The sequence below is a fragment of the Rhineura floridana genome, chromosome 11 (assembly GCF_030035675.1).
Source record: "Rhineura floridana isolate rRhiFlo1 chromosome 11, rRhiFlo1.hap2, whole genome shotgun sequence".
NCBI classification, from domain to species: Eukaryota; Metazoa; Chordata; class Lepidosauria; order Squamata; family Rhineuridae; genus Rhineura; species Rhineura floridana.
The window spans coordinates 5,599,175-5,618,014 of record NC_084490.1 but is presented as its reverse complement, the minus strand read 5'-3'; the positions used below and the strand labels follow the sequence as shown (position 1 = coordinate 5,618,014).

At 45.5% G+C, this 18,840-nt stretch overlaps 1 protein-coding gene across 1 annotated transcript; it reads right to left on the bottom strand.

Annotated features, from left to right (window-relative positions):
* Positions 1 to 13,552: 13,552 nt before the first annotated feature.
* Positions 13,553 to 18,506, bottom strand: IL25 (interleukin 25). The gene is made up of 3 exons (XM_061590336.1): positions 18,495 to 18,506; positions 14,727 to 14,935; positions 13,553 to 13,838 (listed from the first exon to the last, which is right to left on the bottom strand). Exons 1-3 carry the CDS (start codon positions 18,504 to 18,506, stop codon positions 13,553 to 13,555), a joined length of 507 nt encoding a protein of 168 aa, XP_061446320.1.
* Between the last annotated feature and the right edge of the window lie 334 nt (positions 18,507 to 18,840).

Here is an 18,840-nt window from a genome sequence, read left to right as displayed (position 1 = left end):
CCCACAACCTCCCTAGGTCATTGGTTCCATTTTCGTTCCACTCTAACAGTCAGGAGGTTTTCCTGATGTTCAGTTGAAATCTGGCTTCCTGCAACTTGAGCCCATTATTCCGTGTCCTGCACTCTGGGACGATCGAGAAGAGATCCTGGCCCTCCTCTGTGTGACAACCTTTCTAGTACTTGAAGAGTGCCATCATATCTCCCCTCAGTCTTCTCTTCTCCAGGCTAAACATGCCCAGTTCTTTCAGTCTCTCCTCATGGGGCTTTGTTTTTGGCCCCCTGATCATCCTTGCTGCCCTCCTCTGAACTCATTCCAATTTGTCTGCATCCTTCTTAAAGTGTGGTGTCCTGAACTGGATGCAGTACTGAAGATGAGGCCGAACCAGTGCTGTACTGGGGGGAACTAGTACTTCAAGTGATTTGCAGTAGTGTAGTGGCAAATTCAGAAGAGCAAGTCCCTTCATGATAGTCACACCATGCCTCCTCATAGCCATGCCCACTTTTCCACTTTCCCTCCAAGTCCACACTCCACTTCTTTCATGCCAACTAGCATGAAAGGAGAGGTTGTGTGTTAGCTACTGAGAAGAGTCTTCTCAGTGGCTGACTCACCTCCTTTCCCTCTCATTGCAGGTGAGGGCCTCCTCCAGATACCATCTTATCAGGAGGTTCGTGCTGCACAATATAGGGAACGGACCTTTAGTGTGGCGGCACCTACCCTGTGGAATTCCCTCCCCTTGAATATTAGGCAGGCACAATCTCTGCTATCTTTTCGGCGCCTTTTGAAGACCTTCCTCTTTCAACAAGCCTTTTAAGTTGAGACCTATCCCAGTCTGCGTCTGTGTTAGAATTGCTTGTTAATATGTTTTTTTAATAATGTTTTTAACTCTTTAAAAAAATGTTTTTAAAGCTTTTTTAAAATGTGGTTAACATTGTTTTGTTTTAATGTATGTTAAGGTCTGTTTTTATAATGTTTTAAAGTGTTTTTAGTGCTTCTGTTTGCCTCCCTGGGCTCCTGCTGGGAGGAAGGGCGGGATATAAATGAAATAATAAATAAATAAATCAGCAGGGAAGGCCAAAGACTCTTCTCAGCAGCCAACATGCTTCCCTATCATCCTGATGGGCTCGTACCTAGGGACCTGCCTGGGACCCTGCTCCCAAAAAACAAAAGGGTTGCAGGGAGCCAGATTTCAACTGGGCATCAGAAAAAACTTCCTAGCTGTTAGAGCCATATGACAATGGAACCAATGACCTAGAGAGGTAGTGGGCTCTCCGACACTGGAGGCATTCAAGAGGCAGCTGGACAGCCATCTGTCGGGAATGCTTTGATTCGGATTCCTGCATTGAGCAGGGGGTTGGACTCGATGGCCTTATAGGCCCCTTCCAACTCTACTATTCTATGATTCTATGGTCTGTGACCCCCCCGTGACTCCAGATGACTGCACCCCTGCCCATTTGGCAGAAACTTGCCCAACAGAGCCAGCTAAAAACATTTTGCTTGCCTCAGGCAAAGGACAAGAGGGTCCTTTGCAGCACCCCCAAATTGCACCTTCATCCTGCACTGAATGCACATGAACACACAGTGTGTGCCCAGCCTCACCTCAACCACACTAGGGGGTGGGACAGCATCTTTCCCGACACTTGCAGGCAGCAGGTTAGCAGGGCAGGCCCTGTGTGACCCCTGCCGCTCTCCATGCCCTGCCTCTCAGCATCTGCCGCCTGATGCAGCTGATTCACCCAGCACAGAGGGACGTAGGACGCTGCCTTCTTCTGGGTCAGGCCATTGGTCCATCTAGCTCAGTGCTGTCTACACTGGCTGGCAGCAGCTCTCCAGGGTTTCAAGGCAGGAAGTGTTTGCCAGGCCTTATCTGGAGTGGCCACTGGGGATTGAACTGGGGACCTTCTGCATGCAAAGCACATGTTCTGCTGCTGAGCTACTGCCAAATGATAGGGCCGGCCTTGCTGGCTACAGCCCATAACGTGAAATATTATCCTCGGCTGGCAGATCTGCACGCACACAGACCCACAAACGCGTGCGCACAGGGGCCTAAATGGAGAGGGGGGGAATTGTAAACAGTGAGTTCAATAGAGGCAGGATCTCCAAGCTATCCAGGCTGGGGACATTTCGGTGCTGAGCTACAATGCATATGAGATAAGCACACAATGATCAGTCACCACAGCAGCTGTCACTGGCGGCAAAACAATCTCCCTAGCTTTGCCCGGTTGGTTCAACAGCCCCAGCAGGAGAGATGACCTTGGTCTTGATTAAGTCCTCCACGTGGTGACTGCGCTTATCTTGTGTATATTTGGGCTTTGCATGGAAATGTTCCAGGCTGGACTTCTTGCATTTAATGGGATTTTGGCCCACTATTGTTTACTATCGTCCTACCCCACCTCCCTCTTTACCCACTCTGGTCTGATCCAGAAGAGCCCTGCTAGATCAGGCCAGTAGCCCATATAGTCCAGCATCCTGCTCTCACAGTGGCCAACCAGATACCCCAGTGGGAAGTCAGCCAGCGGGACCTCAGCCCTCTCCTCACTTGTGATTCCTAGCAACTGGTAATCACACCTCTGATACTGGAGGTAGTACACAGGGCGTTATAAAAAAATACCTTATAAAAATAGATTGTGCCCATGTGGTAATGAAGAAGTAGAAACAATCGGTCATGTACTACTCTTCTGTCCTTTTTACCGAGATCTTAGACCCCATCTGATTTCTCCCATTCTGCAAGATCTCCCTGGTAGGTCTGAAACTTTTTATGTAGATTATCTTTTATCTGACTATTCCCCATTGGTAACAGCTAAGGTTGCCAGCTTTTGTTCTGCTGCTCTTTGTAGAAGATCTTTGATAACCACGGGGTAGAGATATTTGTAGTTTAATTCTTAATTGAAACTTTTAACTGATCAACTGTTTTTAGAGTTTTAAATGTTTATTGTATTTTGCTACTTTTACTGCTATGTATTAATTTGTATGTATGTGTTTTGGTCTATGACCGTAATAAATAATTGGATTGGAGTACACAGCTATTGTTGCTACTAGCCTCTGATAGCCTTGTCCTCCATGAGTATGTCTAATCCTCTTTTAAGGACATCCAAGCTGGTGACTAATCAGGCAGAGTTTCACAATTTAACTATGTGTTTTCTGGACTTTTCTCTGAGAACATACACAGACCACAAGAGGATCGGACCAAATTGTTCACCGAGTCCAGCTGGGTCCTCCTCCTTCCACAAGTGGACACCACAGTGGGAAACCACAAGCAAACCACAAAGGCACGAGATCTTCCCTGCCATTTCCTCCCTGGCACCCAACATTCCAAGATATATTACCTCTGAACCTGGAGGTTCTCTTTACTGTTCCACAGCTTGCTGGAGATGAGGGGGGGCTATGCAAGGCTCTGCCTCTGAGCTGTTGCACTAGTACTTACAGAAAGCCTAACGGCCCTGCCTGTTCCTAGGGCTGCATGGAGCCATGGTCTGATGTGTGTTCTATGGGGTTTGCCTCCCCGCCCCAAGGTAGACCAGATGGATGGGAGGCCTTGCGCCTTCAGATGAACACTGTGTCACCAGACATGACCTTCAGCCCTTTGGTGCCATAGCCACACCCCCCCCCAGTTCCCAGGGGTGATGCAGGGGAGGGCTAGGGCCAGGATGGTGGTCCTGACAAGAGGCAGTGCCATTCCCAGCTGTTGGGGCTCCCTTGGGTGGGGTGTCGTCTGGGGAAGCTGTCTAAGTCTGTGCCGCAAGTGGCAGGGAGACTCCAGAGTTTGTGCTAGAGGTCCCTGCAATATTTTGCTGCTCCCAACATCGTCGAAGGAGGTGCCACCAGGTCAGAGTCCTGGCAGAGCCTCCTGACAGTTGTCACAGGTAGTCAAATGTCTCGGGATCACCTCTGCCCCTCATATGTAGCAGGAGAACCAGCACACTGGTCTACCTTGAAGGGCTCTATTCGACAGCATTTGGAGAGGGGCTTCTTCATATAAACATCCAAAATGATAAGTGGTGCTATTGCTGCTGCTGCTGCTATTATTGTTGCAGGGGGAAACCAAGGTTTGCACCCTTCCTTCTTCACCTCCCTGTTTGAGCAAAACAGCATGGATTATATAAATGGCACTAATAAGGGGGAGCCTTTAAGATCCCATCCCCCTGGAAAGAGCTAGCCGCTGAACCCAGGAGCTGAGCTTGCCCGTCCACCTGCTCTGGCCACAGTCCACACCCCACGTGGATCTGGCAGAAAGCCTAGGCAGTATGGTAACTAGGTGGTTATGTGTGTGATGGGATGTCCCCTGGAGCAACCAGGGCGATGTGTGGGCATAAACAAGGGGTTTCCTTGTGGTTATGAAAAGTCTGGTTAAGGTTCCATCACAAAGTTTGTTTTTCCAGGATTCCCTTGGGCAAAGGTGCTTCTCAAAAGGCTTCCCCCGCCAGCAAGGCCACTTCCCTAAAAGATAACAGGGCTGCCCCTGAGTCATTTAGTAAAATGAGAACCTGGACAAAAGGCAATCTTATGGTTTGCCAAAGCACCGAAGGCAGCATTGACAGACATGGCCAGGGCCTTCACTAATCTTGAAGTTGCTCGCCACTGGTGCCTGCACTATTACCCATGCACTGAAAGCATCAATCAATACATGGTAGCAATTATGGATGGGGAAAAAAATTGATTCAGTTCAAATCTATCAAGTTCACATTTTCTGAAATGATATGAGAACTGAAACACAGGCATCCTCCCGAATGTGTACTTATTTTGTGATGCGGTTCTCCAACCAAATAATGTTTACAAAAATGCATATATTTGCAGGGGGGTGGGGGGAAGTGTGTGTAAAAAATGAATATATTTGTGAAAATAACGTACAAGAATGCATTATCATAGGAGAAGTTGCTTGCAAACGTGTACATTAACCGCATGCAAAAAAATACGTTTATTAGGAGAAATTCACACTAAAATGTGAAAGAATTTTCATGAGGATATTATTTTGTATTTTTTATTTTGCAAATTGCTGGGAGAAATGTGGAGAACTGAATTTGAGAATGGAAAAATGAGCAATGGAGAAGACCAAAACTGACAGATCCTTTCCTTCCCTAGTAGCAACTAAACAACCTTACAGCCATCACCCTTCCCAGTTCACATAAAACACACAAGTATGCAGGCAGGAAGCCACCGTGATGGTGGCAACTTGCACAAGCAGAGTTTGTCCACAGTGATCGACAGGGTGAGGAAAAGCAAAACGTCCAAATATTTCATTTTTATGACCTCACACCTGATTTCGTGTTTATCAGAAGAGCTCAGGGAAGTGTACCTAGCCCCCCCGCACCTTCACAACAACTCTGTGAGGTAGGTCAGGCTAAGTGATGGTGATGGTGACTGGCTGAAAGGAGCTTTTAGATGAGAGGAGATTTGAACCCAGCATTAACATCAGAACATAAGAAGCGCCTGCTGGATCAGGCCAGTGGCCCATCTAGTCCAGCATCCTGTTCTCACAGTGACCAAGATGTTCCTTGGTCTTCACCCAAGATGACCACACCAAGATGCTCTGGCTGACTTTCAAGATGGCTGCTTAGCTATATATCTGAACCACTCTGGACTGCTTCAGTCTTTCCCCAAAGCTGAGGGTACCACATGCGAACCTGAACTAACATTTGCAGGAAGGGATTCTGAGGAACTGAGACAAATAGTGGTAACGAGAGAGGAAGTTCTAGGCTTAATGGACAATATAAAAACTGACAAATCACCAGGCCCGGATGGCATCCACCCGAGAGTTCTGAAAGAACTCAAATGTGAAATTGCTGATCTGCTAACTAAAATATGTAACTTGTCCCTCGGGTCCTCCTCCGTGCCTGAGGACTGGAAAGTGGCAAATGTAATGCCAATCTTCAAAAAGGGATCCAGGCCAGTTAGCTTAACTTCTGTCCCTGGAAAACTGGTAGAAAGTATTATTAAAGCTAGATTAACTAAGCACATAGAAGAACAAGCCTTGCTGAAGCAGAGCCAGCATGGCTTCTGCAAGGGAAAGTCCTGTCTCAGTAACCTATTAGAATTCTTTGAGAGTGTCAACACGCATATAGATAGAGGTGATCCAGTGGACATAGTGTACTTAGACTTTCAAAAAGTGTTTGACAAGGTACCTCACCAAAGACTTCTGAGGAAGTTTAGCAGTCATGGAATAAGAGGAGAGGTCCTCTTGTGGATAAGGAATTGGTTAAGAAGCAGAAAGCAGAGAGTAGGAATAAACAGACAGTTCTCCCAATGGAGGGCTGTAGAAAGTGGAGTACCTCAAGGATCGGTATTGGGACCTGTACTTTTCAACTTGTTCATTAATGACCTAGAATTAGGAGTGAGCAGTGAAGTGGCCAAGTTTGCTGACGACACTAAATTGTTCAGGGTTGTTAAAACAAAAAGGGATTGTGAAGAGCTCCAAAAAGATCTCTCCAAACTGAGTGAATGGGCGGAAAAATGGCAAATGCAATTCAATATAAACAAGTGTAAAATTATGCATATTGGAGCAAAAAATCTTAATTTCACATATACGCTCCTGGCGGTGACCGACCAGGAGAGGGACCTCGAGGTTGTAGTGGACAGCACGATGAAAATGTCGACCCAGTGTGCGGCAGCTGTGAAAAAGGCAAATTCCATGCTAGGGATCATTAGGAAAGGTATTGAAAATAAAACAGCCGATATCATAATGCCATTGTATAAATCTATGGTGCGGCCGCATTTGGAATACTGTGTACAGTTCTGGTCGTCTCATCACAAAAAGAATATTATAGAGTTGGAAAAGGTTCAGAAGAGGGCAACCAGAATTATCAAGGGGATGGAGCGACTCCCTTACGAGGAAAAGTTGCAGCATTTGGGGCTTTTTAGTTTAAAGAAAAGGCGGGTCAGAGGAGATTGCAGAGAAGCTAAATGAATTCTTTGCATCTGTCTTCACAGCGGAAGATATAGGGCAGATCCCTGAACCTGAACTAACATTTGCAGGAAGGGATTCTGAGGAACTGAGACAAATAGTGGTAACGAGAGAGGAAGTTCTAAGCTTAATGGACAATATAAAAACTGAGAAATCACCGGGCCCGGATGGCATCCACCCGAGAGTTCTGAAAGAACTCAAATGTGAAATTGCTGATCTGCTAACTAAAATATGTAACTTGTCCCTTGGGTCCTCCTCCATGCCTGAGGACTGGAAAGTGGCAAATGTAACGCCAATCTTCAAAAAGGGATCCAGAGGGGATCCCGGAAATTACAGGACAGTTAGCTTAACTTCTGTCCCTGGAAAACTGGTAGAAAGTATTATTAAAGCTAGATTAACTAAGCACATAGAAGAACAAGCCTTGCTGAAGCAGAGCCAGCATGGCTTCTGCAAGGGAAAGTCCTGTCTCAGTAACCTATTAGAATTCTTTGAGAGTGTCAACAAGCATATAGATAGAGGTGATCCAGTGGACATAGTGTACTTAGACTTTCAAAAAGCGTTTGACAAGGTACCTCACCAAAGACTTCTGAGGAAGTTTAGCAGTCATGGAATAAGAGGAGAGGTCCTCTTGTGGATAAGGAATTGGTTAAGAAGCAGAAAGCAGAGAGTAGGAATAAACGGACAGTTCTCCCAATGGAGGGCTGTAGAAAGTGGAGTCCCTCAAGGATCGGTATTGGGACCTGTACTTTTCAACTTGTTCATTAATGACCTAGAATTAGGAGTGAGCAGTGAAGTGGCCAAGTTTGCTGATGACACTAAATTGTTCAGGGTTGTTAAAACAAAAAGGGATTGTGAAGAGCTCCAAAAAGATCTCTCCAAACTGAGTGAATGGGCGGAAAAATGGCAAATGCAATTCAATATAAACAAGTGTAAAATTATGCATATTGGAGCAAAAAATCTTAATTTCACATATACGCTCCTGGCGGTGACCGACCAGGAGAGGGACCTCGAGGTTGTAGTGGACAGCACGATGAAAATGTCGACCCAGTGTGCGGCAGCTGTGAAAAAGGCAAATTCCATGCTAGGGATCATTAGGAAAGGTATTGAAAATAAAACAGCCGATATCATAATGCCATTGTATAAATCTATGGTGCGGCCGCATTTGGAATACTGTGTACAGTTCTGGTCGTCTCATCACAAAAAGAATATTATAGAGTTGGAAAAGGTTCAGAAGAGGGCAACCAGAATTATCAAGGGGATGGAGCGACTCCCTTACGAGGAAAAGTTGCAGCATTTGGGGCTTTTTAGTTTAAAGAAAAGGCGGGTCAGAGGAGAATGCAGAGAAGCTAAATGAATTCTTTGCATCTGTCTTCACAGCGGAAGATATAGGGCAGATCCCTGAACCTGAACTAACATTTGCAGGAAGGGATTCTGAGGAACTGAGACAAATAGTGGTAACGAGAGAGGAAGTTCTAAGCTTAATGGACAATATAAAAACTGAGAAATCACCGGGCCCGGATGGCATCCACCCGAGAGTTCTGAAAGAACTCAAATGTGAAATTGCTGATCTGCTAACTAAAATATGTAACTTGTCCCTTGGGTCCTCCTCCATGCCTGAGGACTGGAAAGTGGCAAATGTAACGCCAATCTTCAAAAAGGGATCCAGAGGGGATCCCGGAAATTACAGGACAGTTAGCTTAACTTCTGTCCCTGGAAAACTGGTAGAAAGTATTATTAAAGCTAGATTAACTAAGCACATAGAAGAACAAGCCTTGCTGAAGCAGAGCCAGCATGGCTTCTGCAAGGGAAAGTCCTGTCTCAGTAACCTATTAGAATTCTTTGAGAGTGTCAACAAGCATATAGATAGAGGTGATCCAGTGGACATAGTGTACTTAGACTTTCAAAAAGCGTTTGACAAGGTACCTCACCAAAGACTTCTGAGGAAGTTTAGCAGTCATGGAATAAGAGGAGAGGTCCTCTTGTGGATAAGGAATTGGTTAAGAAGCAGAAAGCAGAGAGTAGGAATAAACGGACAGTTCTCCCAATGGAGGGCTGTAGAAAGTGGAGTCCCTCAAGGATCGGTATTGGGACCTGTACTTTTCAACTTGTTCATTAATGACCTAGAATTAGGAGTGAGCAGTGAAGTGGCCAAGTTTGCTGATGACACTAAATTGTTCAGGGTTGTTAAAACAAAAAGGGATTGTGAAGAGCTCCAAAAAGATCTCTCCAAACTGAGTGAATGGGCGGAAAAATGGCAAATGCAATTCAATATAAACAAGTGTAAAATTATGCATATTGGAGCAAAAAATCTTAATTTCACATATACGCTCCTGGCGGTGACCGACCAGGAGAGGGACCTCGAGGTTGTAGTGGACAGCACGATGAAAATGTCGACCCAGTGTGCGGCAGCTGTGAAAAAGGCAAATTCCATGCTAGGGATCATTAGGAAAGGTATTGAAAATAAAACAGCCGATATCATAATGCCATTGTATAAATCTATGGTGCGGCCGCATTTGGAATACTGTGTACAGTTCTGGTCGTCTCATCACAAAAAGAATATTATAGAGTTGGAAAAGGTTCAGAAGAGGGCAACCAGAATTATCAAGGGGATGGAGCGACTCCCTTACGAGGAAAGGTTGCAGCATTTGGGGCTTTTTAGTTTAAAGAAAAGGCGGGTCAGAGGAGATTGCAGAGAAGCTAAATGAATTCTTTGCATCTGTCTTCACAGCGGAAGATATAGGGCAGATCCCTGAACCTGAACTAACATTTGCAGGAAGGGATTCTGAGGAACTGAGACAAATAGTGGTAACGAGAGAGGAAGTTCTAAGCTTAATGGACAATATAAAAACTGAGAAATCACCGGGCCCGGATGGCATCCACCCGAGAGTTCTCAAAGAACTCAAATGTGAAATTGCTGATCTGCTAACTAAAATATGTAACTTGTCCCTTGGGTCCTCCTCCATGCCTGAGGACTGGAAAGTGGCAAATGTAACGCCAATCTTCAAAAAGGGATCCAGAGGGGATCCCGGAAATTACAGGCCAGTTAGCTTAACTTCTGTCCCTGGAAAACTGATAGAAAGTATTATTAAAGCTAGATTAACTAAGCACATAGAAGAACAAGCCTTGCTGAAGCAGAGCCAGCATGGCTTCTGCAAGGGAAAGTCCTGTCTCAGTAACCTATTAGAATTCTTTGAGAGTGTCAACAAGCATATAGATAGAGGTGATCCAGTGGACATAGTGTACTTAGACTTTCAAAAAGCGTTTGACAAGGTACCTCACCAAAGACTTCTGAGGAAGTTTAGCAGTCATGGAATAAGAGGAGAGGTCCTCTTGTGGATAAGGAATTGGTTAAGAAGCAGAAAGCAGAGAGTAGGAATAAACGGACAGTTCTCCCAATGGAGGGCTGTAGAAAGTGGAGTCCCTCAAGGATCGGTATTGGGACCTGTACTTTTCAACTTGTTCATTAATGACCTAGAATTAGGAGTGAGCAGTGAAGTGGCCAAGTTTGCTGATGACACTAAATTGTTCAGGGTTGTTAAAACAAAAAGGGATTGCGAAGAGCTCCAAAAAGACCTCTCCAAACTGAGTGAATGGGCAGAAAAATGGCAAATGCAATTCAGTATAAACAAGTGTAAAATTATGCATATTGGAGCAAAAAATCTTAATTTCACATATACGCTCATGGGGTCTGAACTGGCGGTGACTGACCAGGAGAGAGACCTCGGGGTTGTAGTGGACAGCACGATGAAAATGTCGACCCAGTGTGCGGCAGCTGTGAAAAAGGCAAATTCCATGCTAGCGATAATTAGGAAAGGTATTGAAAATAAAACAGCCAATATCATAATGCCGTTGTATAAATCTATGGTGCGGCCGCATTTGGAATACTGTGTACAGTTCTGGTCGCCTCATCTCAAAAAGGATATTATCGAGTTGGAAAAGGTTCAGAAGAGGGCAACCAGAATGATCAAGGGGATGGAGCGACTCCCTTACGAGGAAAGGTTGCAGCATTTGGGGCTTTTTAGTTTAGAGAAAAGGCGGGTCAGAGGAGACATGATAGAAGTGTATAAAATTATGCATGGCATTGAGAAAGTGGATAGAGAAAAGTTCTTCTCCCTCTCTCATAATACTAGAACTCGTGGACATTCAAAGAAGCTGAATGTTGGAAGATTCAGGACAGACAAAAGGAAGGACTTCTTTACTCAGCGCATAGTTAAACTATGGAATTTGCTCCCACAAGATGCAGTAATGGCCACCAGCTTGGATGGCTTTAAAAGAAGATTAGACAAATTCACGGAGGACAGGGCTATCAATGGCTACTAGCCATGATGGCTGTGCTCTGCCACCCTAGTCAGAGGCAGCATGCTTCTGAAAACCAGTTGCCGGAAGCCTCAGGAGGGGAGAGTGTTCTTGCACTCGGGTCCTGCTTGTGGGCTTCCTCCAGGCACCTGGTTGGCCACTGTGAGAACAAGATGCTGGACTAGATGGGCCACTGGCCTGATCCAGCAGGCTCTTCTTATGTTCTTATGTTCTTATGTCAGCCCAAGAGAAGTTTTTCACATGAGTGGAGATTGTTCCCCGTACAGTCAACATTAGAATATGTACGTATTTCTATTGGCTGTGTCCACGAGGCAGAGGAAAACAGGTTTTTAACCTATGCCTCCCATCATAACCACATAATTCCTGTCTGTCCATCTCCAGGGTTCAGCCCTCACTCACATTACGTCCTATTTGGAGGGAAAGGCGTATTTGAACAATTGTACGTCCTGTTTCCTTATCTGTCACTGAGGCATTTCTGTAGAAAAGATGCTGGTGAGAAATAGCCCTTTCCCCCATATACTCCCCCACACATACCCCCCCCAATCTCGTGTGGGTCCCTCCCGTCTCCCAGTGACAGGCATTTTGCTTTGTTTCGGAGAGAAATCCCAGACAGCTTTCCATGGCTATTGCAGGAGATTTGCATCTCACTCCGCGGTTCAGATGGGCAGGAAAATACCTGTGCAGTTAGTTGATAGCAGGAAGGGTAACCTTAGCAAAGTAAACAGAGGGGGGATCCCAAGGACGGCGATCCCTGAGGGTGTGTGTGTGGGAACTATGGGGCATGGGGGGCAGGCCAGTGCTCTCTCATTTTCTCTGGGCCAGAACAGCCTTTGGGCTGACTTATCAAGCCTCAGTCCTAGAATCTGTTTCCAAGTCGAATCTCCGACCCAGAATATATGCAGTAGCAACCCAGGCAGGGCCTCTGTGAGCATGCAGAGTACCCCCACCCCCCATCACTGAGTAGTTGTGACCTACACACAAGGGTCGGTGGTTCCAGGCTCTTCCAACTGCTCTTGCTTTGCATATATATTAATCACAGATGCTGGAGAACTTAAGGCATGAATGATCCAGCTCAGTCCATGGCTCGACACTGTTGTGTGTGGGCTACCAGAGCTGTAGAGGCTGCAAATACCTTGAGGGATAGCATGGTCCAGTGGTTAGACAGCAGGTTACCACTTTATTCCTTGCCAGGCTCTGGTGCCTTAATCAGCTATGAGGCAGGGAGAAATTAAATTTTGCTGGTAGGTGTGCTCACCCATTAGGAATATTCGAAAAGGAACAACAGCATTAGACCTTTATTAGGGAATCATCTAAAATTTAAAATTCTGAAACATCTAAGACCACTGAGCAAATTTTAGAGAGAGAGAGAAAGTGGAGGGAAAGAGATATTTCTTTATCTGGGTGTGTTTGATAAGCCCTGAACCTGGAGGCAGATCTGGGAGTATTATGCCACAAAACAGCACACAAGGGGAGGTGGTGAGCAGAGGAGGGCGCATGGGCGCATCAGGCTCAGGGAGAGGGACTTCCATTTTCTACCAGTAGGGGTTGCTGCATGAGGAAGGCTTGACACATTCCTCTTTTGGTGAAAAGTTTTTTTTATTGAAAAACAAATAAGGCAGGATTTTCAGCTTCTTTGCGACAATACACAAAACACAGTGGATTTGGTACACGCACGCAAGTTGGTCAAAAGTGATCCCGACACATAAATGTAGGTGTTGCCGGCTACAGGAGTGAGGAAGACAAGACAGGATGGCTGATAAAATGGCTTATCCGTGGATATTCTGCCATAACAAGTCATTCCCATAACAATTCTTGTACAAGAAACCAAATTTGCTCCATCACCCTTCTTTGCCCTTTCATTTGCCTCTCACTAAATATATACTCTCAGGCCGCACTGAGTTGCCATCTTTTTTGTGGGCCCTGCTCCGATGCCCTTAATGGTAGCCTGCCTGATGTACAGAAACTAAATAGGTGAAGCATTTTTCCTGTCATGGAGATAAAGTGGTGGGGAAAGCTTCATTTTGACATTTCTCCTTGTCAAAGGGGGGGTTTACAGACATAGGAGCAAGGACACGTGGGGGCAAGGAAGGTGGCAACTATTTTGTTATGTATACTGCTTCAGCATTTTTCTGATTAAGTGGTCTATAATTTTTCTTCTAAATAAATAAATAACAGGAGTGCTGTCACTGGGTTAGGTTGCCAATTTTTTTCCTGCCATTGCTCCTCTACTTTTTTCAGCATCATGACAGATAGAAAATGCACAACATGGAAATCAGCGATGGGGAAAGCTTTCATCTGTCAAGATCTCTTTGCCCCCTGCTATGCACATGTTAAAAAGCTTCACTTCCTCTTGTGGGACGAAAGCCGAGCTGCCAGACAGGTGCAAGAGACAGGCAACTGATAATATGCCGGCTGAAGGGAGAACAAGTTGGGGTTCTTCTTGCAGGGCACCCGATTGTAGACGAGGGTGTTGCACGTAACAAGGATGCTGTTTCCATTCAGTTCCCACGTACTGAAGACTCTTTGATGATCCTCTTGTACAAACTCTCTCAAGGAAATGCAAGAAGGGCAGCTGCACTCGGCTCTCCAGAGGCGCTGAGGGTACCGTGTGCCGTTGAAATCTTCCCTGCAGGAGGAAACAGAAACGACAGGTTTTTCCCTTTGGTTTCAAACAGCCAGAGATCAAAACCTCAGCAACCTTTTGAACCTAAGAGCAGCCCTGTTGGACCAGCCAAGGGTCCATCGAGTCCAGTGTCCTAGACGCCTCTGGGAAAGAGAGTGTGAAGGCAGCAGCCCCTCCCTGCTGACACTCTGCAGTAACTGAGGCATACTGAATACTCTTAGCCGCAGAAGTGTAGTGGCAAATTCAGAAGTGCACGGTCCCTTCATGACAGTCACAGCCACACACACACACACGCCTTTTTTACTGCTGAGTTGAGAGTGAGATCCTTGTTAATGCCTTCTCCCACAACAACAGACGTCCCTACGAGCCAATAAGTATGCAAGGGGAGTGTGTTGGCTACTGAGAAGAGTCTTCTCAGTGGCTGACTCGCCTCCTTTCAGTCTGATTGGCTCCGATCATCAGGAAAGGACAAGCAAGCATGCTTGAAGACTCTTGTCAGCGACTAACACACTCCCCTTTCATGCTGATTGGCTCATAGAATGCTGGAGACCTAGGGACCCTGCTCCCAAAAAAGTAAGGGGTCTAAGACACACACACCCCCGAGATCCCGGACGACTATACTGTTGCTTGGGCACCATGGGTAACAGGCATTGAGCAACCTTCTCCTCCTGCTCCTCCAAGTCAAATATTTTTTCAGCATCCATTGTGTAAGGCCAGGTAAGGCAGATGTTTTATTTATTATTATGGTGGATACTGCGGGCGGTGGATAGATAAGACAGGTGGAATTAATAACCATTAAGATACGGGATTGCTGTGTCAGGCAGAGGTGTGGAATGGAGCATTATCCAAGGGACAGGGAACAAAAGGTCTGATCGTCCTCTCCTTCCTTACACATATTTCCAAGGGGAAGTGGATCGCTTGTTGTCGGTTCCAGAAGAAAAGGCATGGCAATCCTGGGTGGAAGACATGTTTGGGGGCTTGGGATAACTGATGGTGAGCCGGTTCCCGATGTCATCAATCTCCTTCTTGTTACAGCAGTGTGAGATGCAGTTGAATGCCTGGCTGGGCAGAAACGCTGAGAGCGCAATGCACATCACAGCCTGTGAGAGGGAAGAGAGGACAGGGGGCGTCATTCCCAGCTGTCTGTGGTGGGACAACCCAAACTGGGCTGCTCAAAAAGTTGAGCTTGCCTTGCAGAGAAATCTAGTAGCCCATTTTTCCACTCCCCTGCATCCATGCAAACTTTGTTGGCTGGAACATTCCTAGAAAAATCTGGGCAAGGGCAGGACCGTCACCAGAGGGTGGCCAGGTTGGGCCCTGGCCGAGGACCCCTGGGTCCCCTGAAGGGCTCCTCAGGGTGGGTGGGTAGCGCTTCCTCCCACGATCCGTGGTGCAGATTGCGGAAGGGAACACTACCTACTCACCCTAAGGAGGGGTCCTTCATGGAGAGGTAGGTGGGGCGTGCATGCATGTGCCAGGCCTGGGGCAGACTGGTGCCCAAGGGCCCCGGCATGCCTGGCTTCAAGTTACAGCCAGCTTGCAAAACTGAGAGAATAAAATGGTACAGTCTTTCCTGGAATGTGTCATTTCTACCTACTGGGGTTCTACATTTAAAATAAATAAATAAATAAAATATTTAAATAATTGAAATGAAATAGATTGAAAATATATTTTCAATGTTACATGTATTTGAATGATAATCATTTGGAATGAAATTTGAATGCTCCCCAGGGGAAGGATGGAAGAAAAAGAAAAAGAAACACAACTCCCTGCATATTGAAATATAGCATGTCAGGAACAAGGCTAGGTTGGTCCTATTTTCCTGGCATTCTACTTAAAAAACAATAACATATAGTGAGCTCACGCTTCAATGGGGAGGGATTCAGACTCACAATCCACACCCCACCCCTGCAGTTTGAAATGGTACACTCCATCCAGGGAGGTGTTGCCAATTGTTGAAAACTGGCCTTTACTTTCTCTCTTATGTGAACAAGCCAAGGGCTGCTTGTTGCTGGGAAGTAGACCCAGAGCCATCAGACAGTGTGACCCGAGTTTTATTGCTTTCCCATCTCCAAAATACAATATGGCTGCCATCTTCTCCCTCCCTCTCCCCGGTCTAGGGTGCAACCAGGCGGACAGAAATTAAACAGGCCCCCTCCAGAGACTGGTGTTTTATTGCGGGTGCATTCTGCAACATGTTCTTGGCACAAAATTGAAGTCGGAACTAATGAAGTCTGTCTTGCAATTGACACTCACTCGGGCCAGCATAACAGACAGCCCTCTTGGAGGCTGGGCCTGGCAATCTTCTGTATCTTTAAACAGGGCCGGCACTGGCGTTTGGCGCCCCCTGCAAATTATAAATTGGCGCCCTTACCTTTTATGATTTTTTGTGTTCATTTTTCAATTCAAATGTTAGTAATTTATTTTTAATTTTTCCAGGTGTTTTAAAAAAAGTTTCTGGGCTTAGGGGCGTCTCTGGCACCGCTCAAGCATTGCGCCTTCCTGCCATGCTTACCTTGCTTACTGTGTTACGCCGGCCCTGCTTTAAAAGTTGTGCAAGGGGAAGGGAGAATTCCACCTTGTGGTTCTTCCCATTACAGCGTTGCAAGAACACCTGCACTTGGCTGACTTTCTGTTCTCCTAAAGATACAGGATCAGTCTCAGGCCATGGACCTGGCAACCCGACTGCTGCCCTCCAGATTTTTTTAAGGCTACAACTCCCATCAGCCCTTGCCAGCATGGCCAGTGTGAGAAATTCATGGAGGTAAAGGCTATCCGTGGCTACTAGCCATGATGGCTACTCTCTTCCTCCACTGTCAGAAGCACTATGCTTCTGAATACCAGTTGCTAGAAACCGCAGGAGGGGAGAGTGGCTCTTGAGGTCAGGTCCTGCTTGTGGGTTTCCCTTTGGGGCATCTGGCTGGCCACTGTGAAAACAGGCTGTTCTAATGTTCTTAATGACGGTGTGACAGATATCGCAGCAGAACTGCTTTGGTTCTCCAGGAATTGCTGGGAACATCTACTGATAGGAGTATCTATTAATTAATTTCCAAATAAGGAACAGAATATATTTTGTTGTAACAAAAGCAAGCTGTAGACAAATGGGAATAGTTCATGAGAAATAAGTAAGAATCTGTGAAAGTTGGACAGTGAAAATAGTGGATAAGAGAAAAATCAACTCATTTGAAATGTGGTGTTGGAGGAGAGCTTTGCGCATACCTGGACTGCAAAAAAGACAAATAATTGGGTGTTAGAACAAATTAAACCAGAACTGTCACTAGAAGCTAAAATGATGAAACTGAGGTTATCATACTTTGGACGCATCATGAGAAGACATGATTCACTAGAAAAGACAATAATGCTGGGAAAAACAGAAGGGAGTCGAAAAAGAGGAAGGCCAAGCAAGAGATGGATTGAGTCTATAAAGGAACCCACAGACCTGAACTTACAAGATCTGAACAGGGTGGTTCATGACAGATGCTCTTGGAGGTCACTGATTCATAGGGTCGCCATAAGTCGTAATTGACTTGAAGGCACATAACAACAACAACAAAGTAAGAATCTGAAGAGGTAAATACGTAAAAGCAACACTTGTATTAAGGAAGGATACTGACTCAAAGCAAGCTTGTAATGAATGAATTTTGGGTAACCAATATCAGCTTAATTCATAAGGTGGAATGGTTTGTTTTTGTAAACACAGAAGAATGTTGGATCATAAAATCCAATGTTTGAGGTTAAAGGTTTATCTGAAATTTGGGGAATGCTCAATCTATCGTTCAGGATCATAAAGGTAGGCTAGTAAAGTTTTGTTCATCAATTACTGGTCAATAAATTTGAGGTTAAAGAATGTGTAAACAAAATAAGTTGAATATATGGATGTCATGATAAGAATAACCAAAAACGTGATACATTAATATTAGGTTTAAGGCTTGACAAACAAAGTAAATTTAGAATTCACCTTCTCTCAAATAAATATTTGCATCTCATATATCTGTCTCCTAGGGACGTTTAGGGAAAGTAATTTAGTGAGCATGAGTAAACCTTGGTATATGTTAAAATTGTGGGAATGTTCAGAAACAATCATTTAGACTGTGAGCCTAATTTATGGGAGAGTGACTTATTACCTTCACATGAGGTTCTCAGAATCTATATAAATAAATGCCCTGAAGTTTGAGTGCATCAGCTTCCTTCCTTCCCTCACAAGCTCATGTGCCTGTATCTAGGCTGGCAGCACTTTACAAGAGCTGGTAAGACCAGGGAATGTTTCGGACTAGAGAAATCTTAAGAACGTAGCCTCCATGGACAGTAGCACTATGCCTTTGAATGCCAGTTATTGGAGAGTAAGAATGGGAGAGGGAGGTTCCCTCTGTGTCCTGCTTTGTGTGCTTCCAAAAGACAATCTGGTTGGTCACTACTGGGGGGCTCGACTAGATGGATTCCCCCCCCCGTATCCAACAGGGCCTTGCTTACATCCTTACAAGAAAGGGTTAAAGCTTGTCATCATACTTGGAAGAAATAGCCATAATTTATAGTCTCCCAAAATTACAGAGCTAGCAGTAGAACCCCAAAGGGTCTCCTATGGCCTCCCTTCAATTCCCGCCTTTTCCGTAAAGCCCACTCCCCTTCCCAAGTTGGGAGAAACAGAGTCTTGCAACTTACCAGCAGAGTCATGTCCATATCAGATTCCCTCCTACACGCTCCTGTCTGTATACAGCTCAGGTGACTGTCTATCACTCCAAGGCCTGGGATGCCTATTTTATTCATTTATTAGATGCAAAATTTGCGGCTAGCCACCTGTTCCCTGACCCGCATATAATCAATGGCTCCATTGTTTTGTTTATTTTATGTTGAATGGGTAAATGTAAATGTACTGCCTTCAAGTTGATACCGACTTATGGCGACCCTACGAATACGGTTTTCATGGTAAGCGGTATTCAGAGGGGGTTTACCATTGCCTTCCTCTCAGGCTGAGAGGTAGTGACTGGCCCAAGGTCATCCAGTGAGC

What these genes read in the sequence shown, in the direction of transcription:
- IL25 (XM_061590336.1), bottom strand. An exon ending in ACTTCCCCTTGGAAATATGT is followed by an intron (nt 13,839 to 14,726) that starts GTAAGGAAGGAG and finishes TTCCTCCTGCAG; the next exon opens with GGAAGATTTCAACGGCACAC.